Source organism: Neurospora tetrasperma (assembly GCF_000213175.1).
Source record: "Neurospora tetrasperma FGSC 2508 unplaced genomic scaffold NEUTE1scaffold_4, whole genome shotgun sequence".
NCBI lineage: Eukaryota > Fungi > Ascomycota > Sordariomycetes > Sordariales > Sordariaceae > Neurospora > Neurospora tetrasperma.
This window is the reverse complement of record NW_009799102.1, coordinates 611,504-633,625: the sequence shown is the minus strand read 5'-3', so window position 1 is coordinate 633,625 and position 22,122 is coordinate 611,504. Positions and strand designations below refer to the sequence as shown.

The following is a 22,122-nucleotide window of genomic DNA, read 5'->3' as shown; positions in this document are numbered from 1 at the left end:
CTGAGCATCAGTATTTACACGTATCCCATAAGGAGTACACAATGCCATAATCGCGGTGAGACACCGTTAGTTGCGCTCGTCAGGTCGTCTATAAGATCACCCGTCCAACTAGCGGGCGATCTACTACATTGTAGTCAGGGACAGCAATTCGCACTGGATTCTTGTATCGGGATGGTATATGGTCTCCGTGCAACCGATATTGAGTTTCAGAGTAAAATGCATCTAAACCATGGCTATATGCAAGTAGGCCCCGCTAAACCTCCTTGGGTGTAGGCGGCTGTGGCGCCAAGGGTTTGTTCAACTGGTAGTACAAAACTAGTGTCAAAGTCCCTGTCCATGCACGAATCGCTGTCCCTGACTAGTAGATCGCCCGCTAGTTAGATGGGCGATCTTATAGACCTGACGAGGACACTAACTAACGGTGTCTCACTCGATCGCCGATTCACTTTGAACCTGACGAGTGATAGCACGTTATTTCAACCTCAACCAGCACAACACACTTCAATATCAATACCCACCGGTTCAGCGACCCACACCACAGATTGCACCCTTTGCGGTGCAATGTGATCGTGTCGTTCATTGCCAAGACGCAGATTTCGCTCGCAATTAGGCCAATGATAGGCTCACATTCCACTGCAGAATCTATTTTCCGATTGGCCAGAGGCTTCCATCCCTCAGGTCTTGGCACCATGGACAATCGTTTGCGCCAATCATCAGTGGATCCGAGTCTTCCCTTGTTTCTTTTTATTCCCGTGAGACAGCAACCGACATGAACCATACATAGGTGGTTGAAGATCACTCTGAATGAGTAGACTCCGTAAGAGACACACTAAACTTCGCTAGAGACTATCTTGATAATTACCTAGTCCCATGTGGCTTCCAGATCTCGATCTCTGAGGAGATCGACAGATATCTGGTAGTAGCCCCTCCAAAGCTAAACCTTCCAGCGCATTCATTACATACACCATCACCAACACTAACGACAACACTAACAACAACACCAACACCAACACTAATAACAACAACTGGATCACGAGCTTGACCGACACAACCACGTACTACTAGATCGCTACAGAATTGGTAACGGGAACATCAACATCCGGACCACTTGCTGGCCAGAACATTCTAGCTCTGATTCGACCAAGCCAAAGGGGGAAAAAAGGTCCATTAGTATCACCATCTAATAAAATAGTGTAATAGCTAGGGAGCAGTATAATCAGGATAGGCTAATTCACAGTTGACTTTACTGAAGACACTCTCCAACCGTGACATCTGACGGACGACTGCTAACTTTGAACCATGTATGACTGAATACAAACGGTTGATACCTGCTAGTTGATTGCTTTGGTACGGTTCATTTGATGGACATGTCAATTCAAAGACTCACAATAATGAAACACCAAGGCATTGCTCAAAATAATGTGATCAGAAAATAAATAAATGTTAAAAGTGATATCTAAAACTCCTACCAAAGCAAAACCAAAACGCCTCGCATATGTAGGTAGGTATGTAGGATCTCTAGGAGTGCAGACAAGTCCTGACCTTTTGAGTCCCATCCTTCAACCCACGAAGCAAGCGCCATGCCTCGCACCAATCAAACTCCTTAAACTCAACCCAACCGAAGCAAACCCAAGCCATCGGGTATCACTCCGTTTACCATCCCAATCCAGTCCCATCATCCAGTTCATATTAACGCCAACATCCCAGTAACCATCAGCACAGGCGTCGTCCAAAGCTGCAGCATTCCCGGCTCAAGCCAAGCGGGTAAATGCTTACAGTTGCTGAATGAAAGGTGAAAAATGAGGTGCCGCATCGGGCCCAAGAAGCAACAAAAGAAAAATTAGAAAATAGTGAAATAATGGTAAAGAAGCATTAAAAAAAAACCACCCATCCAAATGCCATAGATGAACAAAGGGAAAGCAAAAAGAAGGTCGAGATTGTAACAAGCATTGGTTGCCTAGGACCCTTTACGGCCCAGTGACCTGCAACTCAACAGGCGCCCTCTGCAGACCAAGGCCCGTATAGAGTACGGCTGTGTTGAGATCACCCATGGGAAAGGGCAATGCCTCGGCCAAAGTTTCCAGGTCGAGAGTTGATCCCACTAGATCCTTCACGGTGCCCAAACTACGCAATAAGCGAGTCGCTTCGACGGCACCGTGATGTTGCATGGATGCTAGTTGCAGTGAACCGATGGTGACAAGGTCAGCAGGCTCCGAGGTGAAGAACGGGAGGAAATCGGACTGAGTGTCTGATGTGGAAGACTCTCTCTCCGAAGCATCATGAGAGGTCAGTGTGCTGGATGTGAAACTGTCGCTTGGTCGGCGATTGCCACAGCTGTCAAATGTGGATGACAACGAGATGCTGGACTCGCGACGGGGTGCTGCCTGTCTGACTTCCAACTTCAACACGGGAGAAAGAGGTTGCGGGAAATAAGAACCATGGTTGTTGAACGGCATCGGCGGCGGCGGAACCAAATTAGAGTTCCCATGAGCACCAAAGGAAGCCTGAGACGGCATCATCACAGGGGATTCGGAAAGCTCCGGTTTAATGTCGTTGGCAATGGTGCTCAAGTGCTCGGGGTCGGGCGTGAGCGTCACCTGGTAGAGAACGGCCGCAAAGAGCATATGGGGGAGCAGCTCAGGCGGGTTGCCCAACGAGAAGCGAGTTTGGTAAGTACTCGTGAGAAAGATGATAGCCTCAGATGATCGTTGGCAGATATCGGAAGGGTTGGCATCATTTCGTAACCTGGGGGTTGTCATTGCACTGTCTCTCAAGCTTGCGGTGCTCTTTACGAAGGGGCGTAGAAGAGCGAGCAGGCAATAGTGATACCAGATCCTAAGAAAAAGTCAGATATGGCCCATCTAGAAGTGGAATGCAACGGGGGGTAACGAACTGTGCAAACAACAAGTCCGGCGTGGTATCCATATCAAGGCAAAATGTTTCTTCAAAACGCTTGTAGGCGTCCAGACACTTTCCATAAGCGTCTTCAAGCTCTTCCGCAGTTGCGGCATTCGAGAAATTGTACGACGCAAAAGTGTGCACAGCGGTCGTGATTTCAAACACAAACCGAGGAAGCGGCGGGCAGTGTTCTAGTTCAGCTAGGAACTGCATATGCAGCGCAAATCCTGAACCCAACATGGTCAATTATCATAACAGAAGTATGATGATTCTTGTATTAGGAGCTTACCTCGTTCAATGCGATTTTGTGGCTCATCTTCAGGTGTCTCTTCAGAACCCTGATATAGCCTCATGAAAAAGGGACTGTTATTCAGATCGAGACGACCGGTAAGAAGGCGTAGCATGCTGTAGGTAATCCATGTCAGGAACTTGCTGAGAGCCAAGAATATCAGAGACTAAACTCACTGAATTAACGTGAAACCGCCGCAATAAGACACTGCCCTGGCTGTTGCGAATTCTTGATCCACGTGAAAGCTTTGTTCACTAGTTATCGCTGCCCTCACGGATGCCCATGCCAAGTCCCAGGCTTCATCGTCTTTTCCTTCAGAGATCTCAGCAAGGGCAAGAACAGCCAAAGCCTGGGTGCTCGGAAGGTTCGTGTGGTTCGGTTCGGTTGCTAGCAGCCTCTTTGCTTCGCCAATGAAGGCATCTCCAAATGCCATTCTGGACACAATATTCGAGGCCGTACCGTAAGATTTGCAAGCCTTTCCCAAAATGGCGTTCACCAGGGCCTCGGAACAGTAGCGGGAATCGCCCTCACGAAACGCCTTCATGAAAGAAGATTGCGGGATGAAGCATAGTAAAGAGCATGGAGCCGAGAAGAATCTGGATAGAAGTCTCTGGACGAGCTGGGTGTCTGATGTTATACTGGTCCAAGTATGAGGCAAGGGCTCGTTGAAGATACCAGGGACAAGAGGTTGCGAAGAATGTCGCAGAGGAAGGGATGGAAGGGATGAGCTAGAAAACCTTCTAGAAGACGGATACATGGGCTGAGGGGCGTGAATGAAATCTGCTTGTTCCCTAAACGAGAAGGGGGTGGTAGGGGAGAGATCCGAGGAAAAGCTGCTCCGAGGAGTGGACTGGTCAAATGGGATCCGGCCCTGACCAAAGTTGTAGCTGCCAATGCCAGCAAAGCTAGCGGCTCTGTGCAGTTGTGATGACTCGGAAGCGGTGGGTTGAGACGGTGACAGCAATGTTGGTGGTGCACCCAAGCCTCCCATGCTCTGTGATGACGCCGCCTGGAGCGGCTCAAAAAGGTTCCGTATCGAGCGTATCCAGTCGGCAATAGCCTCGGGTGATTCGTCGCCCCGAATCCGTGATAGGAACGACTCCCAGTCCTGCTCGTCGTTGATGAGAGCCCGAATCACCGCATGTCCCTGCCGTTGCTCGTTTCGAAGTCTTTCAATTTCGGACCTGAGATGGTCCTTGGTACGCCATTTCTTGTCCTCGTATGCGCATTCCTCTCCACGAGACCTGCACCTGCGGCATGGCATCTGGCCATCACACTGAGGATTGCGTGTTAGTCCAAGTGTGCATGAGCATGGCTTGGGGCAACAGCTTCAAGGCATGATATTGGAAGCGAAGAGAGTGGCAGTGTGTGTGTTGATGAAGAAGTCGTCGATGTCTGGGAATGGGGATTGTTCAATTGATCTTTTGAGAGCATACCTTTGTCCTTTTCTTGCGGCATACTAGGCACGCGTTCGGTGTTAGGTGTTGTCTTGGCATGATGATAAGCTGAAATCGTTGTTGAGTCGTCTGAAGCAACCTGGAAGTCTGCGAGAGTTAAATATTAAACAGATATAAGACTGTTGTCAGCATCCTGCTGCATGATATCCCGAGTGTTTCTTCGGTTGCCGTGAAGAAGGAGCGGACGTCTTATGAACTAAGTAACGTCCGATATTGTGCATTCGGGTCAGAAGACGGCCGGTCTCTGAGATAGCGGGCAGCCCTCAAGCCAATCCAATAGCAGCTGGTCCCTGCACGTTGCAACTGAGAAGCTATGAGCAGACCAACAACCCCAGGTTCCCGATCTGGACGGCCGATGAATCTCGGACTGGGATCCATCCAGGCATTGCGTCCCAAGGTTGTCATGGTCTCGTAGGGATCCGGGATGTTAGAGCCCCTCATTTTTGCAGCTGTCTCAACAGATATGCAACGTTTTCTCGATCAAGGATGGCGGAAAAGGCTGCAGTCTCGCAAAGGCAAGACAGCGCATGAATGCCAGGTAGGGACGTTCAGGTACCATCTCATTGGAACAGAGAGCGAACGCAATCAAAGGATACCAAGCGGGTGGGGCAAGGAAGTGTAGTGTAGTGTAGCCATTGGGCTTTGGTCTGGCCAAGATCGCCTTCGACGGGATCTTCGAAGCCAAGGCCGGCCACGATTCTAGACAAGCAAGACAAGTATCTCCGAGATGAACAATCGAGGCGGAGGTTACACTACATACCCATGAGCACCCAATCTTGGTGTATGGAAGCCTCACGCTCGACCAGGTAGACTCGGGTTGAGGTGTAGCAGTTGACAGGTGGAGCAGGGTTGGCGAGGGCGAATCGTCACCTCCCTTTTGACAGTTGATGATGAATGATGACGATAGGAATGTCTAGCTCTTTTTGCTGTTGGCGCGGGGCTGTCTCCGCTCAACCGCCCCTTTTCTCGCGGGTGCGTCTTGGCAGGCAAGACTGACTGTGTTGGGCTAAGCACCGAGGTAATCCTCGTTCTCGCTTGTACCGTGGGGTCTTTTCTTTTTTTTTCATGGACAGTTTTGCGGTGATCGCAGGTGACCAATCCTACCAGGTGAATTGTTCGCTGCTCGACCCTACATTGACCATGACAAAGGGGTCGTTCGCATCAGTAATGAGCCCGGATTTCTCTCCATGGCTGAGAAGCAATGTTTTTTTTCTCTCTCTGAGTTCATCTAAGGTCTGTGAAGAGCATCAATAGAGGGGAGGACAGCATTTCGGTTGCTTAAGGAAATTTAGTCCGGTCTGAAGAAGCCGTCTGAGACCCAGAACCTAAAGTGTTTCGACAGTATGTCATCGCAGCCTCTGAATTAGCTGCGTAAAACGTCAGTAGGAGAAGGATGAAACAAGCAGCTGTGCACGGAGAACTAACACTTGGAAAAGCCCCAGAAGATGGGTTGGCGGTATCAGATCATGGCGCTATCCGATCATGGCGCATCTCCATTCCTGGTGGCGCCAGGTACACACTGGAGCCAGGAAGGCCCGGAGCCGCCAGCTACCTCTTGACACACTCACCCCCGGGGACACACCGCACCTCAGCCCAAAATACCTAGAAGGTCCCCACCCATGGGATCTGGATCAGCTAGACATGGATGTTCTCATTTCCCATCCCCTGTGAAGATCGAAGAAATGGATATCCCATCTGGGAAAGTTACCGCTGAGATGTAACTAATGGGTGTTGGCCTGCACCGGCAGCCTTTTGGACGGAGGGTCGAGTACGTCACACGTCGAATGCACGCTATGTTTCGTCTTATACGAGCTGGCGAGTCGTAATAGTGATGTTGGCCAGACGATGGCTTGAAACGTCCATGGCGACATGCCGGGCCCGTCACTTGTTCTCTCCTCATGAACGCAGGGATGGGACGATGGCGGAGTTGAAGAGCCAGCCCGTGTTCGCTGGTGAAGACCGTGGGAGATCCGGATAGGTAGGACCGTAGTGTAGTGGTGGTTGTGGTGTGGTGGTGGACGTCTGGCAGCGCTGAGTGGACAGGGGTACTGGCGTTGACAGGTGCGGCGCGCATGCATATGATGCAGGACAGAAGCGTGACCAGTCAATTTTGGGAAAGACGACTGCTGAATCCGTTCAGTGGAGATGGTGCCTGAGACGGCCTGGTTCAGTTCCGTGCGCGCGAGCAAGCTCAACGGTGGAACACTCCGACACGCAATGCTAACGAGCCAGTCGGCGTCTCGTTATGATGGTAGAATTACTCGTGGAGCACCATGCCGTTATAGTGACCGTTCAGCCCGAAAGAGGAGGGATCTGGAGAGCATTAGATCATGTGAAGAGACGGGTAACACTGATACTCAGGCACTCGTCCGCATTTGCGGTAGTCCGACAAGTTGATCAAGGCACACTCAGACACCCAGGTACGGGAAGTGCTCCCTACTAGTTTATTCCGGAAACGGTCGATCTTGAACAGGTAGCTAGTGCAAACAATTGCGAGCGAGCTGCTTGATGATTGAACTCCATGGCTGGCTGAGGTGGAAAGTAAACAAATGCAGCCCTGTTCTCAGGTGGCTCGCGGGAGGAACGAATGCGGTGCCCTTCTCGGACTTTGCGCGCAGACTGGTGAACCGATCGAATGTTGATCAGACCAGAGAGGAAGGGGGCCATTCTGAGGGCATCGACGATGCGAGCACACCCACAAATGCGCAAGAAAAAGACGGACGGATGGTGAAATCAAAAAAAGAAGTTACTTAGGTTGTGAACGCGAACGGGAAACCACGGCTGATATATTGACTGAGGTGGCGCTCTTGCCTAGAGGAAAAAAAATCCATGACGGCCCGCAGTCCATGTCCTGCCCAGGCACGGCAGTTCACGCCTGCCTTACGTCCTACATCGACGATGTACAAACATCATACATACTGTAGCGGTGGCGACGAGCTATGGAGCTTGAAATGAGGAGGAAGGGAAGGAGCAACACTGAAGAAGAGCGCACAATCGATGCGTGTGCACCACACAGCTGCAGTCAGGAATCGAAGCAAGCAAGGGACCGGACGCACGCCGGTTATCGGCCACCACCAAGAATGCCAACCGAATAGTCCGGAATCCGGGATGCTATGTTTTGGAGTATCGCAGTCGCGTTAGTCCTGAACCAATTGACGGCAGCACGGGCAGCAAGTGTCTGAGAGTGCCAACCAGCGCCACCGGTTTGCTAAACGGTATGTAAGTCATATAATACTTGCTGTATCCTAGTTCGAGTAACACCAAGATTTCGGCCCCAAGTGTTGTTGCTCGAACAAGGGGGGCTTGCTAGTACAGGGGTAGGGTGCACGAGTCGCACCACCATAGCATTAGATTCAGCAGTATCGTGCATAGATTTTCTTCTCCTCGCGCACCCAAGAGATGCACGATAACACAAATGCTAATTGATCTTTGCCATCAAGTAGACCCCGCTTTCTCTGTTCACTAAGCAAGTCCATCATTTGACTGAAGATTTCCCTACCTACCTCTATCCACTGCAGGGTTGACATCTGTAAATTGACGGTAGCTTACCTTGACAAAAAGAGGTGTTTAAAGGGTTATCATCGTAGTGTAATTTCATTATGGGGGCGTTGCGTTTAGATATGGATAGACAGGGTTGCTCGTGCAGGGGTTTTTGCTGTATCGATAATCGCTTTGATGAATGCCCCCTAACCCTGTAGCCAGCCAGAGAGGGTCAGCGGGGGCGTCTGTTCAAGGTATACCGGCCGGCAACCGACAGTGGAGGCTTGGCAGTTCCAAAAATCGGCCGTGGTCAGCGCTCCCGTCACTGCCGCCGTCGCCGTGATACCTGGAACCGCTCCGCCTGCTGCCTGCCGGACTCGCCGACCGACTGACCGGCCGACCGACCGACTGACCGATTGATCTCAAGACCATCCGAGTGTCGCGTACGCGCCCGGCCTCTTCCCGTCATTTGCAGCCACCCCCCATCACCACCAAAGTCCTCCTCATTCACACCCAACATGCAGCCGACAAGGGTTTTTTTCAAGAGATCCGTGTGGAAGGGTATGTTATTTTGTCCTTGTCTCCTCCTAAGCTTCACCTTGCGATACTGTACTCTTTGCGCCGTCCAAGACAGTCAAGCTAACCTGTACCGCCGACTCCAGGTCCGCACATTGTCCCGTAAGCTCTACTACCCCTCCCCCTCGTTTTTATCCCCGCGATCTCGACGACGACGACGACAATTCAATGTGCCGGCGCACTCCGGTGCACTCCAGAGGACTCTCTCCCCTTCCTACTCCCGATCAACGCGACCGGCGCATTCCCACCATTCTCTACGAGCCCATCCCGCGACATTCTCTCCATCCGCGAACCGACGCAGTCCAACCCAATCCAACCGCAAACCCGCAACCGTACCTACCTACCTTGCGCGCAAACGGACACTACTAACCACCAACTCATACACACAAAACAGTCTCCCCATCCAGCGCCCTGAGCCCGGCAAGAAGATCGCTCCCATCCGCACCCAGGCCCGGTCCGCCACCATCCTGCCCAACTTTGTCGGCCTCAAATTCCAGGTACACAACGGCAAGGACTACATTGACTTGACTGTCACCGAGGAGATGGTGGGGCACAAGCTTGGAGAGTTTTCTGCGTAAGCGCTCTTTTTTTTTTTTTTTTTCCCCTACTTTCACTAGTCTACTTTTCCCTTTCTTTTTCTTCATTGATTATTATTTCTTCATTTCAATATATTATTTTTTTAAAGGGTCTTTTTCTTTTTTTTTTCTTTCTTGGAGGGGCGGCGGAAATGCCATAAATGTTGGCGGTGTGAGAAAAGAAAAAAAAAAACCAAAGAAATTTCGTATACAAAATTCAATGGTCTGACACGGCATTCCCATGGCATTGGCTGGTGGCAAGCCATGAATGGCTGGACGGGCGACATGTGTTGGACGCCACGGGATGATGATCGTAGACGGTGGTGTGGTCAGAAAACAAACAACACAAAAGACACATTGGGCATATGGACATGAACAATTGGACACTAACTGAATGGTTCAAAACCTCAAACAGTACACGCAAGCCCTTCATCTGGGGTAAGAAGAAATAGACAAACCAACTTCTTCGTCTCTTCAGTGATGAAGAAGAAGAAAAGAGAAGAAGAAGTCGATTGATTGATGGATGCGGGTTTGACACGTTTTTCTGTGGGCGGCGTTTATTTCGGCAAAAAACAAAAAAGCATATTTTCGTTGCTTATCTGTATCATACCATACCATTGTCAGAGGAGGGCACAGGTTTCTGTACACATATCATATTTTGGGCAAATTAGAACTTTCGCTTGGATTATACTACTGCTGTGTCTGTTGTTTCAAGATGAACATGTATATGTTGTGGGTGTAGTTTAATTATGCTTTGTAATTGATAAAAAAATGCTAGTATCGCCAGGTATTATTATTTTTAGCCTAGACTAGTAGTCATAACGGGTTAACAGAGCAAACAGGACGATGGCAATCTTCCATAACGGCGCCTCCTGAACGCCAAGCGCAAAAAAAAAAAAAAGAAAAAGAAAAAGAAAAAGAAAAGAAGACCCGATGACCCCAAACCCCTTTTGCACCGTTCCCGTGTTGGACCCTTGATTGCCGACCCTTTGCCCATCCATCCATCGATGCATCATCCTCTTGATATCCTCCTCCTTAAGCAGATAACCACCTGTTGCCCCGTTAAGATAGTATCATCCTTCGGTCTGCCATGCCACCATTCCTCACACTCAGGCAAACCACCCACCGTCCCCTCCCCCTCCCTTCTCGCCAGTAGAGCAGACAGTCCTGCACCGTGACCGTGACTGCCCCCCTAGCGATAAAATTCACTCCTCTTCACATTAACCCCAAACTCCCCTGCCGCCATACCCAAATCCTCCATCGTCAGCACCGTCCTATTCTGGCTGCCACCCTGTCCACCACCACCATACCCCGGCCTCTGGATACCCAGCGGTCCACCTCTGCCCTGATCCTTCGCCCCCGCCGCCTGATTGGTCGGTTGTCCAGGAATAGGGAACCCCGCCGCGGCGCCCAGACTGCCCATGGGGTTGTTCGCGTTGGTGTTGGATGCCCTAATGCGGGAATACTGGTAGGCGTCGGCGGCGATGTCGGCAATAAACTTTTGTGTTGCCAAGGCGAGCAGACGGGCTAGACGTTGATCGGTTTGTGGCGGGGGAGGAAGGCCGGCGCGAGTCATGTAGTAGGATGTTACTGCATCTGGTATCTGTTGTACAACGAGTTCGAGAGTTAGCAAGTTATGATATAGGATATTAGGTAATGGATGAATGAAGATCAAGGGAAGAAGGGAAGGGAGGGGGGCAGGAGGGGGAGGAGGATGAGGAGTGGGCTAAGTCGATGACGTACGATAGGCGCGTATTCATCCATCTTGGACAGAAGCTCCTTGAGAGAGACGTCCTTGCGCGTGGGAAGCTTGGGTTCCGGTAGCGAGGGGATGTCCATGTTTGGTCGTTCATCGTCGTTAGCGGCGGCGGGCGCTGTGGTGGTGGTGGTGTTGTTGGCTGTCGCGTCACCTCCTGCTGCTGCTACTGCTGTTGTTGCGCTGTCGGCCGCGGCTTGCTCCTCCGTTGTCGCGGCATCGGCTGCTGCTGGCGCCGCGGCGGCAGCGGGTGCTGTTGCTCCAGCCGGTGGCTGTGAGGGAAGGCCGTTGCCTTGTGGTGGGGGAATTGTTGACATGATTTCTGATGAACGCTCAGCCTCTTTAGATGAAGGCTTCAGGAAATCAGGTTCGCGAAAAGCGACAATGTTGGATTGGTAGTTGCAGGTTCCGACGGGAGACGTGATCGGTTCCAGGGCGGGCCGCCACTGACGCGTGGATCACGTGACTGATTATACCGATATGGAGACAAAGAAGCACGAAAATGCGTAGGAATTCTGGTGGAAATGGAAGTTTCAAAGAACCAGAAGGTCTCAATCCCAGTTGTTCGAAAGTACGACTGAAATGGATGGTGCTTTGTTGAGAAGGTTGGAAAGAATGGGATGATGTTGCAGGTTGGAGGTTGGAAGTTCCCCTGGGCGGCTCTTATACAAGGGAGCTCGGGCCACTCGCATGGTTGATGGTATGGTGACTGGTGTAAGAACATCTACACATGTGCTTGACTCAACCTCAAATGAGTGGTTTGACGGCTTTGAATTTTTTTGTGTTATTCTTATCTACTGTAACACAACCATCTCAAACATGATGTAGACCATCGTATACCTAGTTTCTCAAGTTCGCGGCACATTTCTATGTTGATATGGCTCGTAGTTTCACGCTTAACCTCGAGATTCGATTCCTTTACAACATCCCAAACCTTAATACAGAACACAAATCAACCTGCTCCAAGATATCCGAAGCAAGTATACCTATACTATAACTTCATCCATATCAACCTAATTACCTTCGACGACTGCGACTTGCGGGCATCGACTCAAACGCATCATCGTCATCCGAGATTTCATCATCACTGATCTCAATCGTCTGCTGCTGTGAGCCCTTTGCCCTCTGAGACTGTGAAAAGTTAAGTGTTGTCTGCTTCATCCCAGCCGCCGCGCGAGTAGTCCGGGTTTGGGTGGCCTTCGCAGGCGCAGCCCGAGCTTGTGTGGCTCGAGCTGGTGTGACTCGAACAGGAGTAGCACGAGCAGAGGCACGGGTAGATGCGGCCCTTGATGTGGCCTTGGGCTTCGGTGGTGGCGCTGGCGGGTCTTCTTCGTCATCCTCCATGATCACGTCTTCCTCCTCCTCATCCTCCTCCTCCGCCTCCTCTTCGTCGTCATCCTCTGGGTAGTCCTCTTCCTCTTCTTCATCGCTATCTACAAACGGAGTTTTCTTCTTGCGTCCCCTTGCAGGTGCCTTCTTGGCTGGTGCAGCCTTTTTTGCCGGTGCGGCCTTCTTGGCAGGTGCTGCTTTCTTGGCCGCTGCTCCCCGTTTTGGCGCCGCTCTAATCGGAACGGGTTGGTTGTCTATGTCCATATCCTCATCTTCGTCGCTGAAAGTGACGCCAGACGTAGGCACTCTCTTGGTCGGTCTATCGTTTCCTTTCGGTTCGACTTCGGCTGGAATGTCTTCGAGCGCTTGTGGCTGGTTGATCCAGTGGCCGTCCAAATCGGAATCCCAGCCGTCGGGCTTCCGCTTGAATCGCTTTGTGCGCTGGGCTTGCTTGTGCTGACCAGAGTCGAAGCTCTTCTCCATAACCTGTCTAAAATCTTGAATATGCGCGTCAAGATCGACAATCTTGTCATCGTCGAGCTGAAGGAGCTCCTTCACTTGGGTGGAGAGTGACTCGATGACGAACATTTCGACAGCGTGCTTATCGTCCTTACTAACGAACTGGTTGACCGCATCGCTGAATGGTGCTTGCGGCAAGATCTTGAGGGACTGTTGGGCAAAGAACTCTTGAACCAAGTTGTCGACCTTGATGCTATCGGCTGACTCAAGTATCTCAGCGATGCCCTCACGCACGCCTGGCCCAGTTGCAGCGTTCTCTGTATATAGTCAGTGTCATACTGTTGTTGATCACACAATTCTCTCAACTTACTTGTTCCTTTGGTATTACAGTGAAAGCGGACAACATCATTATGGTTGGCAACTTTTCCCGTAAATCTATTGGAGAATCGATGCGGGTTCTCGACTTCGTACTTGGCCCCATCCGGTGCTGTGTAATCGACCTTCAGGCGTACAAGCGGCAAAGGTGGCTCCATATCCTCGTCCATGTCGTCGTCCTCTGCGTGAACAGCGCGCCACTCCGCATTGGCTTCTTCAATCATTTCATTAACAATCACCATCAGTCGCTTGGTAATCTCATGACGGTTGTTCTGTTTGTCCAGGCCCTTGAAGCGCTTATCTGAGGCTAGAACAATCTCTCTTGTGACAAAAGGGCGGACTGTCTTGAGGGGGATCTTCTCGACTTCGAACTTCTTGCCGGTGATGTTGAGAATGGCGACATGCTTTGGGACTGCTTCGCCTGGAACTAGTGATGTGGCCACTGAGGACCCCGGTTGCATGACGTGGAATCCGGTCTCTGGATTTCGTACGGGATCGATAAGACACTCGTGTTCATGGCCCCAGATGACCAAGTCCATGAAATCGGGAAGCATATTCTCGGCAACATAGCTGGTACGGGTGTGTGCGTAATGGTTCTGGTGAAGAGCCAAAAGATTGAACCAGTCGTTTTTCTGCTGGTTCGGGCGGTAGAACCTTACTTTGTTGTCTCTAAAAGTCCTGTGCATGCGCTCATCACGAACGTTGCTCAATCCGTACAAAGCCATCTTCGTCCTTCCCTTCTGCAACAAGATGGGCTTGACATGAATATTGTCTGCCTCGGGTACACGACCAAAATAGTTGACGAGACCGGCGGCTTGGAGTAGGTCAAGGGAGCAGTAGTGGCCATCGCCGCTCGGGTCGTCGTGGTTGCCGTGGATAGAGAAGACGGGAATAGCGATATTGATGTCGGGATCCTCGTAGTTGACAAAGGGAAAGGCTCCTTCAAAGACTTCGGCAGCGTCACTGAGAAACTCGAGTTCGCATGGCTTCATGCCGAGGCAGTGTTTGCGAAGAGAGCGCATGACCTGGTACATGGATTTGCGCGAGGGTTTGTTCTCATGGAAGAGATCACCACCCAGCAGGACCATGTCGACGTCCTGCTTCTTTGCTATTTGCATAATCTCGTCAAAGGTGCGCCAACTGTCATCCTTGCGGACGGGGTGGCGCTCTGCGTAACCGACATGGTTATCGGTTGAGACGAGGATGCGGATCGTGTCCGCCTCTGGTCGTCTGTTAGCAAACGTGTGGCAAGAGACTTCGTTCTCCCTCATGGGCATAAACCTTACCTGATCTCGGCATCTTTGCGGATCCTATTTTCTTTCACTAGCTTTTCATACCAGACCAACTGGTCAATCGACGACTTTGAAATTAGGAAGCGCGGATGGGAGACGAGCGGGTCGCGCGTTGGTTGACGCGTTGACTTTCACGAGGTCACATGGAAGCAGGCAGGATTTCTTGGATAATGAGCTCGATCTGGGTACAAGGTCTGTGCGTTTCTGTCTATCAGCACATGGCTGTCCTAGAGCATTATGCCAGGGACAAACTTCACTAAATGGCAACTGCCCTTTCTATTCTATTCTACACAGTGGTACTAGTAGTGCTTGCCCGGCAAAACAACTGAACCATAACAATTTCCAGCGCAAACAGCAAACGAACGGAACTTGCCTCAACTTTTCCAAGACATTGCGCCAGGCAACTGCAAAGGGAGAACCTGGAGGCGGAAAACTTCCACTTCAATAAAATGGACGAAACACCGCCAACCAACCTGGCGGACCTGGTCGACGTCACAAGAGGTCCTCGTCGTGCCCGGCAACGACTGCGATTCGAGCAGCCCCAGCAGACCCCCCAACGGACGACTCGATCATCACAGGCTGCGGCTCTTGAAGAAGCCCGGCGAGCTGCCATGCGATCAGTTGGTTCTGGATTTACACCTGAGCCACAACCTTCTTCAACATCTACACCTGTCCATCCAAGGGAACAGTCTTCCGCAATGCCTCGTAAGTTGTTATATAGATTCATTCAATATCTTCTAGTCCCATGGTATTTCGCCCAGTCCAAGGGGCCTTGGTCTTTGTTTACTTTCGAAGGCCCTTGTGTCCATTTCCCCTTTTTGGAGCCCCACCTCGCTTCACTTAGACGCTGGCCCGTCCTTGCACTATCACTCACACGACCTCAACCGTGGTTCATGTTGCCTTTATACTTTCAGAAGGCCAATTCTTCATGCCTGAATGTCTTTCTCTACTTTGACACGACTTCGCCTGTTGAGCTCTTCCACCCTTTCATCCCATCTCAGCAGCTGCTCGCTGTGCGATTGGTCCCATCTGTTACCGCCGCTATGGCTTGCAGTATGGGCCATCCTTTGGGATGAATTCGCGATATCTCCAACCACCTTCACATCAACCTTCATGCATGTAATATTCACCTCCAAACCTGACAAGAACCTTGATTTCACTTTGCCCTCTTCTTTTCTCCTTCTGAGCAGTGCCTCCAGGTTTACTACCCCTCCAATGTTTTTCCATTCACCAAATCCCACCTCCTCCCCTCCAACCCCTCCCTTCTCTCCTTGACTCTTCCTTCGTCACCTTCATCATCTCGAATCAACTACCGCTTTTTTGTCTTCCTAAATATCATCTCTTCTCTTATCTTTCTCTCATCAATCTGACCTCCAACTCCTCCTCGTCAACTATTTTATTACTCGGCCAACTTTCACCTGCTTTTCCTTCTTCACGTCTTGGCATAATCACTTCGCTATCACATTCGCAATGCCTTCATCTTCGCCATACCACCACACGCGCAAGCGGCGACGAGTGTTGGGCGAGCTTGCTGGACAAGATCTGAACTCTCCCAGACCTCTTACCAAACGCGCTCCCATTACCCTAGACCAAGAAAACGTCGACGAGGTTCACGAAGGCCTCTACTACGGCATCTACGATATTGGGGAAATATTTGCAGTCACTAACGGTACCTGGGCTGCTCCAGCACAATCCGCGCAAGCTCAGCGCTTACAGGAAGAACAGTCTGACGACGAGGACTTCCCTAGTCCTGTGGGTGACGGTCCGGCGAGTGACATTGAGCTCCAAGACGAGGATCATAATGACAACAACAATGACCTTGAGGGCGAGGACTTTCACGAGGGCTTGGACGAGGGTATGCAGGAGGCCTATGACCATCAAGAGGACGAGCACAACGGCGTCGACGAACACGGAGACGAATACGGATTTGACGAGGACGGCAACAGAATCGAGCCTGACGAAGATCACGAGGAAACCGAGCAGCTCCAACACTCAATGTTCGATCCTTCCGCCATTGGCCTCCGAGAGATCAACAATCTCGCCCACTTCGGCGTCTCCAGCCACAAGCCTGGCAATGGCGTCGAGGAGCTCCTCACAGAGGACCTCGACAAATACTGGCAGTCAGTGACCCCTCTGCTTATGTTTCTCCTTCCTAACTTACGTTTTGTCTCAGATCCGACGGCCAACAACCACATCTCCTTACCATTCACTTCCTCCGCCGCGTCGAGATCCGGGCCATCAGATTCTACGTCGACTACAACCTAGACGAATCCTACACGCCCACTAACATCGTCTGGTACGCCGGCACCGGGCACCACGACCTCATCGAGTTCGCAGATGTCAAACTCACTAACCCCGTGGGCTGGCAAGACGTGCCCATCGCCAACTGCGGCGGCGGTCCCGACGGCCACTCGCTCTGCTGCTGGATTGTCCAGGCCCACATCAAAGAGAATCACCAAAACGGCAAGGACACGCATATTCGCGGCATCAAGATTTTTGCTATTGACGAGAACACGGTCGGCGGTGCGGTGGCCGCTGGAGGCGATGCGATCCATGAGATGGGAGTGAGGATTGATGAAGAGGCTGAGCGAATCGAGGCTGCGGCTTTGGCAAACAACAACACAGAAGAAAACGACTACGACGAAGCGAGTCTATTGGAGTTGCTGCGGCATATTGACCGTGAAGCTGAATCGGCGGAGGCGGGAAGCAGGAGCAGGTATCGGCCTGGTGAGGGAGGGTTTTCGGATCTTCCTGATTTTATGCGGGATCCGGTGATTCGCTGAGCAGGGACGGGCCAGAGACCCTTCGTTTTGGTTCGGAGTGGATTGTGGTTTTTGCACAGCAAGGCGTTTAGTATGGAAATATCTTGGCTGGAAAGGCGGCTTGTAGCTTCGGCTCATCGAAACGGTGAAGTGTTTTTGGTCGAGCTTTGTTTCGGTTATTGGCGGCATTTCATATTGACCCCTTGCATAAAGCTTGGAGTTGGGAGGCGTCTAAAGGCATACGGCATTGGAGTTATGGTATGGAGCCTGGTGTCAGAGTGCATCGATGGTGTCTGGAAAAAGGGCTCAAGTGAGAAGAGGCGTCAAGAGGCACAGGTCCATTTCGATCGAAATGGCTCCCGCAAGGAACCCTCGTGATGTAGACGGGAGAACAAAAGCAGACCTAAACTAGAACGAAACAGGGTTGTTATTAGAATTCCCATCCTATGATCATACTGTCCCCAGTAGAGGGAGGAAACCAGCAAACATGACTGTGAGAAAGACCTTTTTTGAATACTTCAAGTCCTCGATAAATATACTTGCTTCAATAATGGGAAATGATGACGAAGTCATAAGCCAACGGACAGAGCACATCTAGCACATACGACTATAGATGGTAGAAAACTCGGGATCCCGTCCGCTCTCCCATAGATAAGCTACCAATCGGATTCTTGTTAGGAAGAGCGAAAACGTTGTAGGGATAGCGATGACTAAGTGAGACTAGACCGTTTTTGAAATTGTTATGATAGGCGACGGAAATTTAATTCGCTTTATTAATATGGAAGGGTCTATTTAGAACTCTAAATCTAAATAGCGATTGGTTATTTATATAAAATATAATAATATTGTGGTTATTTGGAAGTAATTAATTTTTTGAAATTTAATTAACTTCTTAGAATACTACTCTTATATCTATTATAATAAATTGGATTTGAATATTTATTACCTAATTATAAGACTTTAATATTTAAAATAGTTCTAATTAAGAATTATTTATATTAAGGATCGTTCTAGCTCAAAATTATTTTAATATAGAATTATATTAGCTTAGGATCATTCTAGCTTAGGATTATTCTAGTTTAAAATTATTTTAATTCTTCGGATCATTCTAGCTCTAGATTATTTTAGCTTAGGATTATTCTAACTCTAAATCGTTTTAACTTAGGATCGTTCTAACTTAGGATCGTTCTAGCTTAGAATTATTCTAGCTTAAAATTATTTTAATATAGAATTATATTAGCTTAGGATCATTCAACTTAGAATCGTTTTAATTTAGGATCCTTCTAGCTTAGGATTGTTCTAATTTAGGATTATTTTAATTTAGGATTATTTTAGCTTCTAACTTAGGATTATTTTAATTTAGGATTGTTCTAGCTTAGGATTATTTCAGCTTAAAATTATTCTAATTTAAGATTATTCTAATTGAGGATTATTCTAATTTTTTAAATCGTTATTATTTAGGATTGTTCTAACTTATTTTAGATTAATATATACCATATTAATAAATCTAATAGCGCTAAGCTTTAGTACGCTTTTAATTCTATATTCTATTAGTATTATATTTTCTATTTTATAAATTTTAAAATATTTAATAAATATAAAAAAGGCCTAAATTCCATTATTTATAGTAAATTCTACAAATACCTTACTAATTTCGAATTTAGTAATATCTTAACTAGTAATTATTTTATTCGTAATTAAATATTTATCAATATATAGAAGAGTCCGAATAGAATAAACGGTAGGATTTTCTTCATTAATTATATTAATTCACGAAGCTATTTCTCTATAATACTTTTAAATCTTCTTAGGCTTCCTTAAAAATCTCCCTTATCCAATTATATAATTCCTCGTTTTCTTTTTTTTACTTCCTACTATTTGGAAATACTATTTTCCATAATTCGTTAACCTAAAATATTAGCGGCCGGTAGTAGGGCGTAAAGTACAAATTTAATAAAATCTTTTTTATTATCTACTTTCGCTTTTTTTAAATCTATTAATATCATTAGGCGGATATAATTCTAGTAATTAAATTCGTTAATAATCCTACTTTCGTTTAGCTTTCGTAGTAGACGTAGATTTAGAATAGGATAAAAAAAATAATTTGAAATTATATATAAAGGAATATTATTCGCTTAAAAGAACCCTAATTATTATAAACGTCCTAATACCGGTTATACTCTTTATTTTGGAGGTACTTTTATATTTATTTATTGAATAATTATATAAAGAATATTTATAATAATAATTTAGAATTTAGGCTCTTTTCAGATTTATAATAGTACAGTTGGAGAGTATTAGGAGGGTAGTTAAACCTATTCTAGTTTCGATAAGTAATTATAAGGGAAGGATTAATATAATAATTAGGCCGGCGAGGCTGGTCTAATTTAATTAGAGGAATTATATTAAGAGAATAAAAGAGTACATTATAAGCGAAATAATTAGGATTTTCTATAGGTAGTAAGTATAATAGCTCGTTTTTTCGAAACCGGTATAGTTTTAGCCGACCTTTTAGGACTTTACTTTTATATTCGTTCCCTATTTTCCTCTTCTTTTCTATAATTATTATTTTATTATTCTATAAATAGTAGGTAGGACGGTATATTCTTCGAAATTAGAATAGATATAATTAACCTTTAAAGATTCTATTTTTATAATCTATTTTATTTATTACCTCCTTTTTTATTTTTTATTTTTCTTAACTGCTAATTAATTAAATTTCTCAATTTTTAATATAAATATATAACTATACTTACTATTTACCGTTCGAACTTCCGGTTTTGGGAGATAATTGAAGCGCTTATCCTTTTATATAGTAGCTCCTCAAATATTAATTTATATTTAATCCCCCTTAGATAAAAATATTTATCCTTCTTTATATTTTTAATATTTTTTTTACTTCCGACCTAGAATAATTATATTCTAATTGGAATTTATTATATTAAACTATTCGTACTTACCCTCCTTTAAAAGAATAATTTTAATATAGAAATATAGTAGTATTACTTTTACATTTAAAGTTAACTTTAATATTAATTATACTACTCTATACTTAAAAATACTAATATATTAATATTAAAGTCTATTTAATTTACTTATTTACTATTATTATTATAAAGTTTTTCTTAAACCTTCTTTTTATTAAAATAATTAATAATATTATTGAATATCTCCTAACCTATAATATTAATAATTTCGTTCAAACTTACTAAGCAACTTATTAGAAGGCTAACCCTTATATTTAAAAGGATAATATCCCTATATTAATTAAGTTAAGTCCTATTATTTAGGATATAACTATAAAGCAATTTAAAGTTGTTAAGAAGGTTGTAGAGGCTAATATAAATATTAACGTCCCCGATTAGTTATTTTACTTTTATATACTTAAACATTATAATAACAACCTTAATAAATAATTATTAGTGAAAATAGCGATCAAGGACGTAAATAGTTTGCTATTTTACTTTACTACTTTAATAAATAACCTTAAAGTGGCTAAATACTTCTTATAAAAAAGTACAACTCTTTATAATACTAAGCTTACTAATTGGGTATTTAATATATATTTATACTACTAAGTAAATAAGATTTATTGTTAAATAAACGAAAATAAAAATTAAAGGGTAAGTAAATACTATAAAGATTATTTTACCCTACCTTTATATATAGTAATTTATTATAGAAGTCTTAAAGTTGCTAAGCTTTTTCTAGAATACGAAATTAGCTTCTATTTTTATAATATTAATTATAATTTAATAGAAGATACTAAAAAATAGAACTTTCTTATTAAATCCTACTAAGATATTTTTTATAAATTCGTTTAGAAAGGCCTTAATTATTTAATTTCGATCGACTTTATTATATAACTTCCTAATATAGATATTAATATAAAGAAATATACAAATGTAACCCCTTTATATATAGCTTTATTAAAACTATATAATATTATTACTATTAAAAAACTAGCGGAATTTAGCGCTATAGAAATACAATATAATAAATATTTATAGGATTAGCTTTACAAATATATTTAGTATAGTATATATAATAATACTTTAATTCTTTTTAAAGGTAGGTTTAATACACTAGGTTTTAGGGTCAGCCGTATTATCCGTTCGGATACCCCCTTAATTTTCATTAATGTAATTATATTTAAAATATATTTAAAGGAATACTATATTAAATAAATTGAGTAGATTACTTGTATATTAATTTAAAATTATAATTTGGACTTTAATATTCTTTTTTTTAATAAATTTATTAGTAAAGAAGAAGAAGAAGAAGAGGAGGAGGATAGCGAAGAGGAAAAAGAAAAAGAACAAATTACGCCCTTAGAATATTTAATTAATAGTAATTAATTAATAGTAGAATATTTAATCCAATTACTAATCGACTTAAGCGCTCAATTTAATATCTGAAATAGAGAAGGCTATATTCCTCTTATATACTATTTATAGGTAAAGTAATTAATTACTGAAATTCTAAAGAAGGGTATTTACAATTGTATATTTATTTGCCTATAAACGATTTGTATACTTATTAAATTTTATAGTTAGGTAAATATTAAATTAGATAAGAAGTATATATAGGGAAGGGAGGAATTAATATTTAGCCGGATTCCAAAGATCCGTTTCTTGGGGTAGAAGCCTTATAAAGGATAAAATAAAAGGGCGTTATAGAAAGATCTTATTTAATACTTTTTGGACCGTTTAGAGTTGGAGAAGGATATTAAAATTAACCCTCCCTTATTTTGAATAAATAATACTACAAACAATTAAAATTCGGATTATATATATAAAATAACTTTATATATATAATATTCCCTTCCTCTATAGGATATTACGTACGGCTATATAGCCCTATATATTACTAGA

At 45.7% G+C, this 22,122-nt stretch overlaps 7 protein-coding genes across 7 annotated transcripts; 3 read left to right on the top strand and 4 right to left on the bottom strand.

Annotated features, from left to right (window-relative positions):
* Positions 1 to 1,967: 1,967 nt before the first annotated feature.
* Positions 1,968 to 4,772, bottom strand: NEUTE1DRAFT_146941 (uncharacterized protein; the record flags this gene model as incomplete). The annotated part of the gene is made up of 5 exons (XM_009853522.1): positions 1,968 to 2,835; positions 2,894 to 3,125; positions 3,188 to 3,303; positions 3,364 to 4,463; positions 4,624 to 4,772. 5 exons carry the CDS (start codon positions 4,681 to 4,683, stop codon positions 1,968 to 1,970), a joined length of 2,376 nt encoding a protein of 791 aa, XP_009851824.1.
* A 1,507-nt stretch (positions 4,773 to 6,279) lies between these two features.
* On the bottom strand, positions 6,280 to 6,718 carry NEUTE1DRAFT_101478 (uncharacterized protein; the record flags this gene model as incomplete). Its single annotated transcript, XM_009853521.1, has 2 exons — positions 6,280 to 6,309; positions 6,353 to 6,718. The coding sequence occupies 2 exons, from the start codon at positions 6,716 to 6,718 to the stop codon at positions 6,280 to 6,282; spliced, it is 396 nt and encodes a 131-aa protein (XP_009851823.1).
* Positions 6,719 to 8,606: 1,888 nt separating this feature from the next.
* On the top strand, positions 8,607 to 9,961 carry NEUTE1DRAFT_64568 (uncharacterized protein; the record flags this gene model as incomplete). The annotated part of the gene is made up of 4 exons (XM_009853520.1): positions 8,607 to 8,685; positions 8,787 to 8,802; positions 9,095 to 9,274; positions 9,691 to 9,961. 4 exons carry the CDS (start codon positions 8,643 to 8,645, stop codon positions 9,725 to 9,727), a joined length of 276 nt encoding a protein of 91 aa, XP_009851822.1.
* A 506-nt stretch (positions 9,962 to 10,467) lies between these two features.
* On the bottom strand, positions 10,468 to 11,407 carry NEUTE1DRAFT_83242 (uncharacterized protein; the record flags this gene model as incomplete). Its single annotated transcript, XM_009853519.1, has 2 exons — positions 10,468 to 10,878; positions 11,019 to 11,407. 2 exons carry the CDS (start codon positions 11,346 to 11,348, stop codon positions 10,468 to 10,470), a joined length of 741 nt encoding a protein of 246 aa, XP_009851821.1.
* A 596-nt stretch (positions 11,408 to 12,003) lies between these two features.
* NEUTE1DRAFT_146938 (DNA repair protein rad32) lies at positions 12,004 to 14,493 on the bottom strand (the record flags this gene model as incomplete). Its single annotated transcript, XM_009853518.1, has 3 exons — positions 12,004 to 13,136; positions 13,190 to 14,416; positions 14,481 to 14,493. 3 exons carry the CDS (start codon positions 14,491 to 14,493, stop codon positions 12,049 to 12,051), a joined length of 2,328 nt encoding a protein of 775 aa, XP_009851820.1.
* A 442-nt stretch (positions 14,494 to 14,935) lies between these two features.
* On the top strand, positions 14,936 to 15,562 carry NEUTE1DRAFT_110754 (uncharacterized protein; the record flags this gene model as incomplete). Its single annotated transcript, XM_009853517.1, has 2 exons — positions 14,936 to 15,191; positions 15,228 to 15,562. 2 exons carry the CDS (start codon positions 14,936 to 14,938, stop codon positions 15,560 to 15,562), a joined length of 591 nt encoding a protein of 196 aa, XP_009851819.1.
* Positions 15,563 to 15,956: 394 nt separating this feature from the next.
* NEUTE1DRAFT_44798 (uncharacterized protein) lies at positions 15,957 to 17,269 on the top strand (the record flags this gene model as incomplete). Its single annotated transcript, XM_009853310.1, has 2 exons — positions 15,957 to 16,606; positions 16,660 to 17,269. 2 exons carry the CDS (start codon positions 15,957 to 15,959, stop codon positions 17,267 to 17,269), a joined length of 1,260 nt encoding a protein of 419 aa, XP_009851612.1.
* Positions 17,270 to 22,122: the final 4,853 nt, after the last annotated feature.